The sequence below is a fragment of the Heterocephalus glaber genome, unplaced genomic scaffold (assembly GCF_053883595.1).
Source record: "Heterocephalus glaber isolate CG9 unplaced genomic scaffold, H.glaber_assembly_v1.0 deba00000546, whole genome shotgun sequence".
Lineage (NCBI taxonomy): Eukaryota > Metazoa > Chordata > Mammalia > Rodentia > Bathyergidae > Heterocephalus > Heterocephalus glaber.
This window is the reverse complement of record NW_028258147.1, coordinates 32,889,409-32,905,963: the sequence shown is the minus strand read 5'-3', so window position 1 is coordinate 32,905,963 and position 16,555 is coordinate 32,889,409. Positions and strand designations below refer to the sequence as shown.

The 16,555-nt window shown below is 34.4% G+C and overlaps 1 protein-coding gene across 5 annotated transcripts in view; it reads right to left on the bottom strand.

Annotated features, from left to right (window-relative positions):
* Nucleotides 1-3,238: 3,238 nt before the first annotated feature.
* Nucleotides 3,239-16,555, bottom strand: part of Hepacam2 (HEPACAM family member 2) — a 39,347-nt gene continuing 26,030 nt past the window's right edge. For 2 of the 5 annotated variants that reach the window (XM_021242867.2, XM_087204717.1), the window contains exons 5-10: nucleotides 11,741-11,866; nucleotides 11,632-11,656; nucleotides 11,503-11,540; nucleotides 10,246-10,319; nucleotides 7,008-7,117; nucleotides 3,239-3,885 (exon numbers count right to left, since the gene is read on the bottom strand). In XM_021242867.2, coding sequence (XP_021098526.2) covers nucleotides 3,882-3,885; nucleotides 7,008-7,117; nucleotides 10,246-10,319; nucleotides 11,503-11,540; nucleotides 11,632-11,656; nucleotides 11,741-11,866 — 377 coding nt within the window. In that variant the 3' untranslated portion in view covers nucleotides 3,239-3,881. Of the gene's footprint in view, nucleotides 3,936-7,003; nucleotides 7,118-10,245; nucleotides 10,320-11,502; nucleotides 11,541-11,631; nucleotides 11,657-11,740; nucleotides 11,867-16,555 lie in introns of those variants that run through there. The other 3 variants (XM_004862682.4, XM_013078849.3, XM_013078851.3) reach the window with 2 other exon arrangements.

Here is a 16,555-nt window from a genome sequence, read left to right as displayed (position 1 = left end):
AAGAAAATGGAAAGACATCTCTCATTTCTAGGTTGGAAGAACCAATATAGTGAAAATGGCCATACTTCCAAAACTGCTATATCGATTTAATGCAATGCTGATTGAAATTCCAACAATATACTTCACAGAACTAGAGAAAACAATCCAAAAATTCATTTGGAACTAGAACAGACCTAGAATAGCAAAAGCAATTCTAGGCAACAGAGATATGGCTGGGGGTATCACAATCCCCAACTTGAAACTACACTACAAGGCTACTGTGATAAAAACAGCATGGTATTGGCAAAGAAACAGAACTGAGGATCCATGGAGTAGATTAGAAGATACAGAAAAACTCCAGACATACTCAGCCACCTCATCTTTGACAAAGGAGCCAACTACCCTCATTGGAGGAAAGATAGCCTATTTAATAAATGGTGTTGGAAAAACTGGATTTCAACCTGCCAAGGATTAAAACTAGACCCATACCTATCACCATGCACTAAACTAAGATCGAAATGGATTAAAGATCTAAATATTAAAACAGAAACACTGAACTCACTGGAAGATAAGTTAGGTAGAACTCTTGAAGACATTGGTATAGGAAGAGACATTATGAACAAAACCTCAATAGCATGGGAACTAGCAGAAAGAATCAACAACTGGGATCTCATCTTATTAAAAAGCTTCTGCACTGCAAGAGAAACCACCAACAGAGCTAAGAGACAACCTAGAATGTGGGAAGAAATTTTTAGCAGCTGTACCTCAGACAAAGGACTACTATCTAGAATGCATAAAGAACTGAAAAAAATCAGACTCCCCAAATTCAAAGACCCAATTCAAAAATGGGCATCTGAAATGAACAGACATTTCTCAGACCAAGAAATAAAAGCAACAAATGAGCATATGAAAAAATGTTGAACATCACTGGTCATTCAAGAGATACAGATGAAAACAACACTGAGATCCCACCTCACCCCAGAAAGAATGGCTGCTGTCAAGAAATCAACCAATAACAAATGTTGGTGGGGTTGTGGAGAGAAAGGAACCCTTCTCCTTTGTTGGTTTGAGTGCAGACTGGTGCAACCACTATGGAAATCAGTATGAAGACACCTCAAAGAACTTGGACTCGAGGTCCCATTTGACCCAGCTATTCCACTGCTGGGTACCTTCCCAAAAGAATTAAAAGAATCATACCACAGTGACCTATGTGAACCCATGTTTATAGCAGCACAGTTTGTAATAGCGAAATCTTGGAAGCAACCCAAGTGCCCATCAACTGGAAACTGGATAAAGAAGATGTGTTTTTTTTTTTTTTATAAAATGGAGTACTACTCAGCCATAAAGGAGAGAGACATTTATAGCTAAATGGATCCATATTGAGGCCATACTCTTAAATGAAATAAATAGGAAACACATGCGTAAATGCCGAATAGTTTCTCTGGTGTGAGAAACTGAAAGAGTAAATAAGGATTAAAATGATTAAAATGAATAATTGATAATTTTAAATAGGAAGAAAAGGTCCAAAGGGTTGGGGGAAGTGGTAGGGAAAATTAATTTGTCAATTAGGTGAACATCTGGGTTTTGGTTCATCACTTCCCTTGGAAACCTTGATTAATTTATTAGATTTTCATCCCCATTTACTAAAAAAAGCAGTGAATCACACGGTATCACACTCCAATGATGGCAAAAGTTAATTGGAGTCCACATCTTTTCACATTTCTCCCTTCAGCAATTCTTTGCTGCTTTGAGTGGAACTATGTGCTAAGGGAGGCTGTGTGTTTTTTTGTGTATGAGAGAGATACAGAAATGAGAGGAATTACAAGTAATTGAAATGTGAATTTGAAAAAAAAATAAGAATATGTTTTTATTTCCTTTGATTTTTGGTGAGAAACTCTGGAGAGCTAAACAAAAATATCGCCTAATTTAAAACTAATAAAGTTATTATCTTGGTGCATACTTTTTATAGAATTTTGATTTGGGAATCATGTGAATATGTTATTGTCTTTGAGAAAAGTGCTTCCTCAGATTGTCTATGGAGTACAATGTTTTAACATTGGGTTTAGGAAGAGGGACACAGAGACGCAGTCCTAGTTTATTGGTTTTATGAATGATGTATCAGCAAAGAGAACAGCACCAAGGAAGGAGAGGACACAAGACCAAGAGAGGAGGGGACCGGTGGATGATGCCTGCCAACCCTGACCTGCCCACTCCTAGGCCTGCAATGGTGCAGCAACCTTTTGTTTTTTTTTTCCTAAACTGTTACAACTAAGTTCTTTGTTTTATTTTTTTACTCATTAAGTTTATTGGTACATTTTAGGTGTATAGTATGATGACATTCATTATTGGGGATTTGTTCCTTCACAGGATAAATCTTGGTTCTTATTTTTTTCCCCATTCTCCTGCCCTCTTTTTAACCCCTCCACCTTTCTTATCTTTGACATTTCTTATCTTACAAATCATGTTCAGTTTAGGAACCCATTCAGAGATACAAACCTGTATATGACACATGATCTTGGTGGTGTAAAACCACATTCACAGACAAAAGGGAATTCATCTCAATGATTATTAATCTTATTTCTGCTTTGGTTTTGCCTCTTTATTTCTTCATCCTGTTTTTCTTATCAACTTTATTTTTTAGGTGCACATTATCTTGTTATATTATACATTTATATGAGCTACCTTAAATCCTTTCTGGAACTGGAAAGACCATGAATAAATATATAAGTCACTAAACTAGGGAAATGCTGACATATTATTTGTTTATAAGGAATTTTAATTGTCTTAGGGTAAATCTTCTGTGTTGCCAAGCATATCTGTATGTTTACCATGAACATATGTTTTTTTTCAACTAGGTAGTTTTTATTTTACTAAATTCAGAGGAAAATGTTTGTGGAAGAACTGATTAACTTTTTCAGCTGAAAAATATGTAATTATGGTAGAGAGAGAAGACCAGAAAGGAGGAGTCATGGGATTCAGTCTTAATTTTTTTTCACAATATGCTGTCATGAAAATATGGAGGTACAGTGTAAATATGAAGTGTGCTTGAAATATTTTAAGGAAGAAATTTTCTATTTTTAAAAAATTTGCCATTTCTCTGCAAAACAACCAGCCATGGGAGGATAAGATTTTTTTGAATAGTTCTCTGTAACTTATACTTTACTGTACTTTGGAAAATAAGAAAAAATCTAATTGTATGTATAATTGTAGATATAAGATTATATGGTTTTACTCCATGAGACTAAGAATCAAGACCATGTAAAAGCAAAAACACAGTATTTATTTTGATTCCTTTTTCTTTGAACAAAAATTAAATGAAACTTTAATAAATCCTTTCCTTGGCAATTTCATAAGTCTTTTAAAAAACATTCTTGACAAACAAGTTGGTTGACAACCAGGCAGAAGGCACAGTCTTACTTTTGTGATGCAAATAATAAGAAATAAATTTGGAAATAAAAATTTAGTCATGAGAATTTAATAAAATAAAGCCTGATGAGAAATTTGCAAATGTAGAGTTTCTACATTTGTAGGTAAGATAAGATAGGGTCAAGGTTGGTGAAAGTGAAAGTAGAAGTTAGAATGAATTGGTGCTTTTTACAAAAATTTGATATAAAAAGACTGACAGGAAAACTTCATTCTTTTCTTTCTCTCAGTCGGCATGATAAAGAATGTCCCCCATGTTCCCTGGTTATACAACACATTCTGTGTAGACTGGAAAACCTGAAGTCCACTGCTGACAATAGATGCCTCTGCTCTGCATGTAAAAGAAGTAGTAAGAGGTACTGGAGTAAAAGTAAGAGGTCGATTTCTTTACTGTTTCCAGATGGATATGCATTTCCACTATTTGTCCTTAGATGTTTCTTTGTTACTTCACTCCAAAGTACTGCTCTGCCCAGGAAAACTCACCTGGTGAAGAGATGTAAGAGATATGTGAACTCTTCTATGGATTTCCAGGTCTGCAGGTAAAAGAACCTTAAATTATTTTATTCCTTTCCATAACTGCAAATCATATGAGGGTTTTGAGATGACTCAAGAAAATTATACTTATCAATCAATAAATATGAAGCGTAAGCAATCATTAAATTCTGTAGATAATCACCCTTTGAAACTCAATGCTTACTTCCTTGAATGAACTGTTTTCAAGACACTAACAGTCAGTATTGTCTTTGGAACAAACTCTGCCAAGAACATTTAATGGTGTCAACAGACAGCATTTCAATAAATGTTCAGTAAACAAATATTTAGGCTCAGTATTAGAATATGAACATAAACCATTTTGCCAGTTTGTTATACATCAGTCCAATTAGCTAACAGTCACTTGTAATCAAGAAAATAGCGTAAGAATCAAAGAATGAAATTTTTTGGTTGTCTTTCTTACCTCAGATGTGATGATCAAATAAAGGTATAAGAAAATTGAAATTTTTTCCCTAGACTACTACACTGATTTTGGAAATTGAGGATGGGGGAGATTCACTAAGCATCTGTAATACTGCATTATTTATGAAATTGATCTTTGAATTTAGTTGGACCTAGAGAATAAAACCACAGGCAATCAGGAAAGAAAAAATGGTCTTTGTATTTATAGGCAACATTTATTCTAAGGAAGAATATTTATTTTATGGAGGATCATTAGTTTTTAGTTAAGATATGCAAATAGGAGCCTGTTATTTACGGCATATTTAAAAGGCTGTCTTATTTCATCTTCCTCCCTAGCACATAATAAACATCCTAGGAATGACTGTAGATTGTAAATAAAATAAGTGCAACAGTTGCTGATGAAAAAAGGGAACGAATTCTACTAGTTTTTAAAATTTAGAATGAGTAACATAAAACTGTATTGAAATTGAAAATGTTGGTTTAAAAAATGTTGTTTTCCCATCTGGATGAGTTGGAAGGTAAACAGAGGAGGGAAATTTTAAAAAAGATTTTAGGGAGAAGGGAGTTTTAAAGAGAAAGACAGGGAGAAAATAGGTCAGACCCAGAAAAGGAGGGAAGCAAAGAATGATACAGCTACTGGAAGACAAATATATTCAGAGAAACAAAGAGACAAGCATATGCAGAAGAAAACAAAAGAAAACACAAAGCAAACCATAGGAAGAGGGAGGGAAGGAGACTTGGAGAAGAGTCAGAAAAGATGTCACCGCAGTTGATCTGGAGAAGAAATGAGCTGATTCCCTGGGACTGTCTACCCTTCAAAAGAGCATTGTCCCCCACCACAATTTTTAACAGCACTTGAAAGAGCATTTCTGGTTTGTTTTCAATTTTCAAAATTTATTTCTGAAAGAAACTTTTATATTTTCAAGAAATTCTAAAGCTTTTGCTCATGTCTAAAAGGCATCAAATTTCAAAGGGTGATTTTTTTTTTTTAGAGAATTACTTTTTCACATACAAAACAACCCAATCACTTTATTTTGTGCTACGAAATTGTAACTGCCATATCTACAATTTTATCTTAACATTTACTTTATTTTTAGGAAACTTAGAAGATAAACCTCAAATTTTCACTTCGTTTGTTTGCATTCTAATGAAAAAAGTAAATGCAGTATTTAGAACAAAAGATATATAGAAAATGAATTAATTTAAATAGGATAAATAGGATAATTATTTTACTGATATATAGGAAATGAATTTAAATAGAATAATTTTTTTTTACTGGATTCAATCTTACAAAACAAGCATATTCTCAAAATTTGGGTGATAGATATACTCATTATTTAGATTTGATCAGTACACATTGTACACATGGATCAAAACATTATATCGCACTTCATAAATATGTGTAATTACTATGCATCAATAAAAAGAAGAAAAAAAGGTAGGAAAAAAGCAATGATCCCATAACTTTCTATTCCAGAAGGTACAGAGGATTAGGTATCATTTCAGATGAGTCTTTATTCTTAATCTATTATGGAATAATCTCCCCATATTTTAGTATTTTACTAGATTCTTTTAGCATTTTACTTGATTAAAAAAGTTCTAAAATAAAAAATATTTCTGTAAATAAATTTTCTTTTCAAGTCAGAAGTTTCTAGCTCCATTAGAGACTTTTCCTAATTTTCTCAGCTCCAGGTAAATTTTATCTGATGGGGTCCTTTGAAGTATGTAGTCATTTATTTCCCCCTTAAATGACTGCAGAGTTCCCCCCAGGATTGAGTTTTCACCCCATCAGATGATTTCCCATGCATTCATTTACTCCTAGCTTGTTATTTTTGGAATTCACCCAGAGGTGTACATGAGTTACTTTGCTGAAACTGTTTCTTTTGCCAGAGGGGAAGTTTCTGTGTGTGGTTATTGATGTTCGGTTTCAAATCAATGCATGACAAATAAAGAAATAATGGAAGATGATTTGTGGCAGTTATACCTGCAGGCAGCTACTGCTCACATGTAAAAAAAATTCCATTTTATTATTTCAGAAGACTAAGGGCTTAGTTTCTCTTGGACAAAGAAGGAACAGAGACTTCTTAGTGGCAGCCTTGAGGTTAACTGGATAAGCAATTTTCTGGTTTTGGCCTCAACACAGGGTTTGTCTTTCTGTAGTTCTCTTTGCTTGTAAACAGACAGATTTGTGTTGGAAGGAGTTGAGCATTTGATGCTGCCTGTGTTGAGTGCCCCCCCACCCCCTGTTTTAGTTTTAGTGAAGGATCTTAGTTCTAAAATTACCAAGGCCACTAGAAAATCATGAAGATAACCAAGATGGCTTGAGAACTGGCCTGCTCATGCCCTTCGTGCCCTGATGTGAATTCCAGGGGACCACTGTGAGCAGGAAAAACATACACAATAGACAGTTGATTCTAGAGCTCTGGATCTAATGCACTGGCTCAAATGCATGGCCCAGAAGATATTTGTGTGTTTGCCTAGTTCTCAAAATTATTTTCAGATGGGGGGGGTGTCCTGTACATTTTTATATATACAGAAGCTATCATTTCCTTTTTAAATATTTTTTTCTGAGCCTTCCAATAAATTCTGAGGGAAGTAGAGGCTAAACATTGAGCTCCCCCATGGCACCACCAAACATGACTCATACTTACTCTGGATGGTCTTGGTGTTGAGCAGGGATGTGCTGAATAACTTCATAAATTGTGCTGTGATAATCTTGCCCTGATACTCCATCAGAGGTGGGAACAGACCTGCTTGGCATCTAGAATAAGTGGCAGGTCAGAAAAACCAAAAATTAGCCCAAGATCAGTCAATAGTATTTCCTTTATATTGTGCAGCTGAAAACATTGGGGAATAATGATGATTAGAGGATTAGAACTGTTTCTCATCCCTTGAATACTTATTTCTTCCTTGCCAGTTTCCTGCACTTACCCTTTGGTGGTCTGTATAGTAGCATAGCTATAAGGTCAGAAGAGGAATAGCTTGACAAAACTATTATATTTTTTATTCATTTAAAAAGAAAGCTGGCAATACCGTTAAGGAACTATAATAGCAGGGAACACAGCAAAAGTGGAGATATGGCAGGTTGGGACAAGAGAGCACATATTCTTATCTTTTATATTACATTTTAGTTACTCTTCTGACATTATTTGCTAATTATATGTGAAAAATGGCTGAAAAGAAGGAACAGTGTACAACCAGAAGCTTTACGCACATCGCAAGTGAGTAAAGACAGTACCAAAAAATACCACTCAAAGGGAGATGTTTCGGATTGAATGAACTAATGGGCTGTAAAAAATAAAAACTTGGACTGCACCTGCCCTGCAAGCGCAAGGTCCTGAGTTTGATCCCTGGTACCGAAAAAAAAACCCAACCAAACCACACAACCCTCCTACCCCAAACAAAAAAACCCAAACCCAAAACAAACAAACAAAAAACTAAAAGCTTGGCTAAAGTTAGAAAGAATACTGTATTTGTCTAGAAAAATATTTTATTTTATTGAGGACATTTTATTGAAACTGACATTCATGTTTTATTAATTCCCATTCCTTCTATTTCCTTCTTCCTAAAAATACTGTCTTCTAATGATTTAGACAAAGCCTGAATATCCTTGACACCCACTTTCTATTTTCATCCTGTTTCTGTGTATTTTCAGTCCTTCATATTTGTACAGCTTCACCCAGAAGCCTTTGCCCTGGATACGTCTGAGCAGTTCCCTGTCTCATCCCAATCTGACTTGTGAGGTTATGTTCAAATGTCTTGGCTTTATGCTCTTCTGGAGCTCCGTTTCCATTCCAGTTACTAAAGCTCTCAAGGACAGTGATTTGTTCTATCATTTCGCGTTAAAGAGATCTGATCTACATTTTGTACTTGAGATAGACTCTTGATTTCTTTGGCTATGGTAAAAACAATCTATAGATGATCACTGACTTCTCTAACCTAATATTAGAACTGTTAAATAACAAATGTGTTCATTTCATACAATTGCTTTCTGCTGGTTTTCCTGAAAGAGGTGCTAAATGGACAGTGAAATGTACAAGCAGAGAGAAAAGTATTTTCATTTTCACATGTACCAAAAATAAATCCAAGAGATTATCTTAACTTTTAAAAACTAAACTATCCCCCTCCCTCTTTGTGGAGGTAGTATGGATTGGACCCTGGGCTTTTGTACTGAGCTCAGTCCACCAGAGTGCTGTTATTTTCCTTCTTAACTTAAATCTTGAGATTTTGATTCTGTTAGTATTTCTTCTTTTCTTCTTGGGGCCGTCGTCTTTGGATGCTAGTGTTCCCATTAACTGCCATTCTGGCTGCTGCTTACTCAGATACTCCTCCTCTTCATGTGCTCGTCCTTATTTCCCTCTTCCTTTTGTTGCTAGTTTTGATTTCTCACTGCTCCCCCAAAGCACCTGGTCTCACCAATTAAGAAGCTCAGCAGAATTCTCCGGGGGTTTCAGCTTTGAAATTGGGCATGGCTCCAAATCAAGTTCTATTTATGAGGGAAATAAGTGGGGTTTCTGAGATGCAATTAAAAGATCCACTTCTGTGCTTTAAATTCTTGAGGAGTGTTAGCAGTTTAAACCTACAGAGGTCTTCCCAATTAGTATCTCAAATCTTGTACTGATTAATAACAAGTCTAAATTTAAAATTTCTTACAAAAATCTCACTAATTTCCAATGAATTCCTAGGAATAAAAAGTGTGAATTATTATAAATGAAGAAAAACTCCTTGTCTCAAAAATTCAATTATCAATCCTTCCAGTTCTTTAGTCTCCTGCTCCATTATCTGAAGCCACACCTTTTGGGGTGCTTTCTGCCACTGTGAGTAGTTTTAGATTACTGCTTTGCCAAATATTTATTTTTGTCTTTTTGTTGTGAAAGTGAAGAGTGAGTCACCCTGCATGAGATGAAATAGGACACCGCAAAGCACCTGCAGGGCAGCTCTCTTCATCTGTGACAACCGGGTGCTGTGCTACTGACTTACCCTCAGGGAGGGTGAAATCCAGTCAACTCCTCTCCATGACTCATATGGCACTTTGGAAATAGTCTGTGGCCAGGAGCCTGCTGAGAGAACCTTGCACATTGATAGAATCCTCTATACCAGTGAAGTAGCCATTTCCTAACAACAAGTAGTCCTTCTAAAAAAGGGAAGTGAGAATGCCCAGAAGCAAGCAATCCCTTTATGACCCTTTCCAAGGGGAACAAGAAAGCAGGGGAAAAACAAGTCCTACACAAATCTGTAACAGTGCTCATGAGGTGATTAGCCCAGAAACACCTTCTGCATGTCTGTTATTATTTTAACAGATTGTCCCCCTAGACTGGATAAATGGCTTCAATGATTACCCGTTTATCCCCTTTATTAATGCCCCCATTAGGATAATTACAAAAATTTAAACTTGCATACTTTAGGTCTATACTGTATGATAACTTCTTTATGGTGAGCATGGGGTACCTTCAACGGTATGAACAAATGTCTTTGAAATGCACTAAAGAGTTGTGAGGAGGAAATGAAGAGAAACTGAGGAACAGAGAGTTCAGTAAAGTGATGTGTTGCAGTCACTAAAGTAATGCAGAATAATTTCAATCAGAGATTCCCAATTCTCTATTGATTCAGTTCTCTTGAACTTCAGTTTAATCAATTCCCTCTTCCCTGAGCTTATAGTAAAGAATGTTTATTAATCAGCATAACTTCCTTATTTGTGTTAGCTTTACCTATAAAGGCAGAGAAAAATGCCTTAGCTCCCCAGATCTGCCAAAATCAATCATTACGGAGTTAATTCAGTAAGTGGTAATAAAGACATTTGACAGCATTGTCCGAGTGCTTAAATTCATGCTTCTTACACCTCTGGTGAGGCAGAATTTTACTTGGTTAATCAGCCACTAGAATACCAACCCTGGAAACACCAGAAGCATCTGGAAAAGCAACAAATTCATATATTCCGAAGTCATCCAGAGCATCTTCATGGCCTGAAATGGAAAACAACACTACTTACAAATTCAATGTTTTGATTTGCTATTGCTTTAAAAACCATTATAAAACTCATCTTCATTGTTTGTGTTAAATGGTAAGTGTACAAAACCAACTGGATATTTCCTAAGCCCTGTTGGTCATATTGCTGTTGAGTGATACCAGAAGTGAATTCTTCTGAAGCTGAAAATTGAAACTGAACTGGAACAATTATTCTTAAAGCCTCATGTGGGAACAATATATCATATATTCAGATGCACACATGTGGACAGGCTTATCCTTTGTAACCTTCAGTTATCAGAGAGTTGTGAACACTAAACCTTCAGCCAGATGTCAGCAGCTTTTGATCCACTCATAATATCCACTTTCCTCTGATAGATCTAACAGAGACCACCAGAAATGAAAAGAATATGTAAATAACTATAGCTGCTTAGACATGCAAAACACTGTACAATAAAGTATTACCATTCATCTAAACTTCATCTGTAAAATAATGGGGGTGGAAGTGGTTTGGAGGAAACAGATGGTCTGACATTCAATCATTTGAGCAAGGGCTAGAAAAGCAGAACAACCATACTGATTAAACATTCAGATAAAATAATTTTCCTAAGGGGAAGGTGGCACATATAGGAAAGAAACCCAGGTTTTGTGATGCCAAGGCCCAAGCAGAAGCTCCATTGTTAACTTATCATCACTTGGTATAGAGTCAACAGTGAAGGCCATGAGAGTCAACTGGAGACAAACAAGGACAGGGCCCTGTCAAACCGTCCTTTCCTCTTTTCCTTGGGATGGAGCTGCCAGCATTTCATGGGAATAAACAGTGATAGGCTCATTGGGCATTTTCAAAATAATAATGATAGGTCAATGAACAAGGAGTCAGCAGAATGCAGTGACTGGGCAAGTGACTTCATCTTTCTGATCTTTAGTTGTCTTGCCGTAAACATTCAGGCTTATCTTCCAGACTTGTATGGCTTACATTAAACCAGTACAGGAACACCACTTATAAAGTGAAGCCACTACTCAGAGGTAAGAGATTGCTAGTATTATACTGGTATTAGCTTATATTAATTCTATTATATTAATGTAATATAATATAATAGAAGTATCAACTAATACCATTAGTTAATGTCAACAATGTTATTTAATATGCTTTAATACAGCCCTTTTTAATATGGCCATTACCTGAAAATGTTTGAGCTTTCCTGTATTCTGTTTCTGGCCTGAAAAGACAAGTAGATATTTCTATCAGGGATAATAATTGAGGAAAAACATCCAAGAATAAAATTATTTTCACAAGAATATGTATATTACCTTCCTTCTAACTTCTGTCTTATAACTAAAGCCAAAAGAAAAAAGCACAGTAAGGTATATTTTAATAGATACACAAAATTTGAAACTTTTTTTTCTAATTTTAACCTACCTTTGTAGGGTTGATATTTTTTCCATATGAAGAGAAGAAGCATGGATATAATCAAAAATAGTGATATTCCAGTTATAATAGCTAAAGGGGACAATGATTTTGCATTTTGTGCGAGCTTCTCCAGTCCTAAATAAAAAGAAAAATATATTTTAGTAATAATTTATTGTAAATTTGATGTGTTTATGATTATTCTTTATCTTAAGACAATTTTGCAAATTTCTTTCTTTCCCCACTCTATTCCAAGAAGGACACCAAATGGAAGGAAAGTACTTATTGCATTTCATTTTAGTTTTTGGAATGTACTTATTTTAGAACACACACACACACACACACACCTCTCTGGGGATATTTGCGGATGGAAATGTGATCTGCCTGGGATCATACTGACACATTGTACTAGATGTAGCAAATAACTCACGTCCTACTTCTTAATTGTGTTTGCCACTTTAATTTAGATTTGTTTCAGTTCACTGTCTTTATATCCCCAGATGCTAGATGTGCCCCCCTCTTTCTCTCTCTCCTCTAGTGTAATTCAAGAATGTGAATTTTCTAAGGCATTAGGGTAAAGTGCAAGAAAAAAGGTGTTTATTTTAAATACACTTTTACTAATTTTTGACCAATCAAGATATGTCACTTAAGATGTATGTGTGATCATCAATACATACTTAAAAGTGGCATTTTATACCTAAGATTCACTTTGTAAGTGATTCCCTTTATTAATATCACTATAGAAAATGTTCTAATAGCTAACATCTGCTGAGATTTTACAGTATATCAGCATCTGTAGTAAGGGTACATGATACCTATTAGCTCATTGAATTTTCCCAACAATCTTACTAGGGAGGTGTTATCTGAGCATCTCCCTCTATGGATGAGGAAGCTGGTGCTTGCCTCAGGACACTGAAGTTGCCAGTGGTAGATATGACCCCAGATCTTAACACTACATCATACTTCTTAGTACTACTTTAACACAACCTAGTAAGCATGCCTGTGCTAATATCAGAGCCAGACTATAATGTGCTTAGTCATATAGTTAACCATGTACAGGAGGAAGAAGTTGTGATTGCCAATAAATTCAAGTCATAAATAGATGTCTTCTCTATCGACATGGGACTGAGATATTGACGTGGAGATGAATCCTGACCTTTGACTATCTCTGCCAAGATTAATGTGGGAATGAAAGTCATATGATACCATTTCCATTCCATAGTGGAGAATGGCCTGGAGAATTTGGGTGTGGTAAAGAACATTGTGACCACTGGACTGTGTAATAAATGTCAAGTCTGGATCCTGTCAAACCCACCAGAAAGCCTCTGTTCAGATTCCCAGCAGCCAAGATAAGCAGGAAGCCTTACTCGTTCTTTTTCGCTCAGTATTTAAACAGATATTAAACTCCTTTAAACCTCGGGTAGAAGAAGTAAGTGCAAAGTGATTTAAAATGAAACAGGATGGCAATTTTTGGTTCTAGAACCAATTTTATTGGTTCTAGTGCTAAACTAGAATATCTTAAGACTTAATAGAAAGATAGATGGCCTCTTTCTTCTCTTTGTTAATAAAAGGTATTCTACTGTTAGAAAGTTGGCCTCTTTGGAACTCTGTTGGCACTTGGGTTATTTTTTTTTTTTTTTCAATTGGGTTATCTTTGTGAGGTCTTAGTCTTTTACATTTTTCTTTTTTACATTTAGTTTTTGATATTGTGCTCCTACTTCACAGGTTTGTTCTCTCTAAAGAGCTGTATAACTTTAGGTGAGCCACTTGACTCTTGGGGTTTTGATTTTCACAGTAGTAAAATGAGGAAGTGAGAACGATAGCCTTTAGATTGTATTCTTGTTCCAATCCTCTGATTTGGTGTATAAAGAGAGACTTACATGAAGTTTCTTACATAAATCAGACATTATATCCAGTGCCATACTAGTAACTCAGCCTCAAAACATTGTTCATATGTACACTAAAGTCACTTATTTTACTGATATAAAGGACATATAGCACATAATTTACAAATAAGTAAAATATGCAATACTCTTTTTTGTTAATTCCACATAGCTAATTGATTCTTATAGCATATATATATAGCTGTTCACCTATGGGTGAAATTCACCTATGTTTTGGTAAAATTAGACTTCAAATAAATGCTGATCACTATCCAATTCAGTAAAGTAATTGCTAACATCATTGATGAACAAGTGTAGTATTAACATGAACATTGGTTGGTACTTAGTAAGATGAAAGTGAGGCAACAATGATGTATATTGAAACTTCATTCATTCATCAAAGACTTGAAGGACTGCTCAACTGATGATAGTTTTTAAATACTGAAAGAACATTCCCTCAGGTGTTTTTTTGGTGCCATACGTAATGTAATAGCCAGGACAATGTATTTTAAGATTAGTCAGCACCGTTATTTTCTCCATCATTTTTTTAACTGTAGATAATCTATTTATAGATAAAATTCCCTGAGTTTTGAAAAGTATCTTTTTCATTATCAATAAGTTTAAGATGTTTTCTAACTTTTATGGAAATTTCATATTCAATATGAATATGTATTATTTAGAAATGCATGATTTAAGCTTGTTATATTTTTTTTCTTTTTTGGTTTAATCTCATTCTTGTCAGAGTATATTCCTTTGAATTAGTGAGGTTTTTTTTAAATGACCATACAAGAGGTCATATGAAAAGAAGGTATGTTTTACTTTTGTTCAATGTAGTATTTTATATTTTTCACTTAGGCCAGGTTGTATTTCTAGTAACTTTTTGTCTGTTTGTTCTATGAATTACTGAAAGAGATATGTTACTGAGAGAGAGAGATCTTCTACTCTGTGGGTTTTTCTATTTTTGTCATATTTTTCTATTTATTAGGTATAGTTTAATGCATATTAATCCTATTAATGCATATTAATGCATCCTATTAATGCATACACATTTTCTGCTGAAGACCATTTTACTTTTATGAAATGTCTGTATTTTATCTGAAGTAATGCTTTTTGTCTTCAACAATTTTTCTAATTCTTTGATGTTACATGATATTGGTATAGCTCTACTCTCTTTCTTCTGGATGTTTGTATGGTTTATTTGTTCATCTTTTGTGTTTAGTTTTTCAGTATCCTTATATATAAAACGTGTCTCTCATAAGCAGAAAATAGAATTTTAAAATCCAGTTTAACAACATATGTCTTTTAGTTGGACTATTTATTCCATTGATACTTAATGTGATTACTTTTACATTTTGGGCTTGATCTGCAAATCATATTATTTTTTATCTTTCTTGCCTTTTTTGTTTCTTTTTCTCTACTCATTTTGAATTAATCAATATTTTATTTTATTCCCACCTCATTTTGAATTAATCAATATTTTATTTTATTCCTATCTGGTATTAAATTCTACATTTTTTGTCTCTTAGGCTTTAGAGCTTAAAAATGTTTTAATTGAAATTAATTCTTTTAATTATTATTGCTTTTTTCTGCTTCCACAGTGCAGGAACAAATTCTTTGTTGAAGTTGAGACATTTACAACTATAACATTCAAACTTGAATTGAGTAATGCCTGACTATATCTATGTTCTTTCTACCACTACTTCCTGACCATTGTAAGGAGAGACTCTTCTTCCAAATTAAGCCTAAATCTTCTCAGTTCTACAAATTAAAACTACAATAAATAAATGAAACCCATTCTATATATTATAACATTTCAGTTGTGTGGTGAAACCCGTATCTCCTTGAACATTCTCTTATTAAGATTCAAGAGCCTGAGATCACTTTGTTGTTCTGTATAGGACTGGTTTCCAGATTCTCTATTATCACAAGGGTGCAATTTTGAAAGCTAAACAAAAGTTAATCAATTTCACTCTTACACTATAAATTTAGAAGAATCCATACTCCACTATGATTCTCAATATGATAAAAGCTAATAGAATGCTCTCTGAAACACTAGAAGTGACAAAAAAAGTAGAAAAATGATAACAATACCAAATAATAAAAAAACAGGATTTATGATTGGAGGACCACTTTCAGCAAACTAATTCTCTATGTCTTCATTTTAAATCTGATATTAAAATCAAAATTAAAGAGAATTTTCAGATAATGCACAGCTAAATATATGTGTATTATACATATAAAAAGATGTATATTTGTTTCCCATTTACTTGGTATAATTTTATCATCATCATCATCATAATAATGAAATTAATTTTAAAAATTCACAGCATCACTTATAGGTATAGATAAAGAAATAGTCTCAGAGAAATTAAAATATTTGACATAGTTGGTAAGCTCCAGAACAGAGAGTGGTATGCAGATTTTTTTTTTCCTGGCTGGGAATTTTTTTTCCTGTTACTCTGTGGTCAAAAATGTTTTTTGCAACTGGCAAGTAGGGTCCTATAAGTCAGCTTCTCTCTAACACTAAATTTTCTTTCTAACACTAAACATCAGGTCCTTCAAACTCTTTTACTTCATGGTAGCCAGATGGCCATCCCCAAAATTCAATAATCTTGGTCCCCTCACAAAAAAAAGAATTAAATCCTAATTTATTCTATTTAGGCTCCTGAAATGTGCTTTACCATGAATAAAATGGAGAAAATCATTTCAGTATACTATCAGTTGTTTTGAAACTCAACTTGAAAATACACTGATGTTTATTATTTCAGAGCACTTTTCATTGTAATGGTGAAGTTTCACTTTGGCATACATCAGACAACTTGCCAGACAATTTGGTTTCAAAAATTGTTGTAGTAGCTTTATTAAAAAATGATTGACTGTCTTATGGTAAGACACATAAGACACGTTTCCTCTCCTTTCCTTCATTCTTAACTTTTTGTCTCTT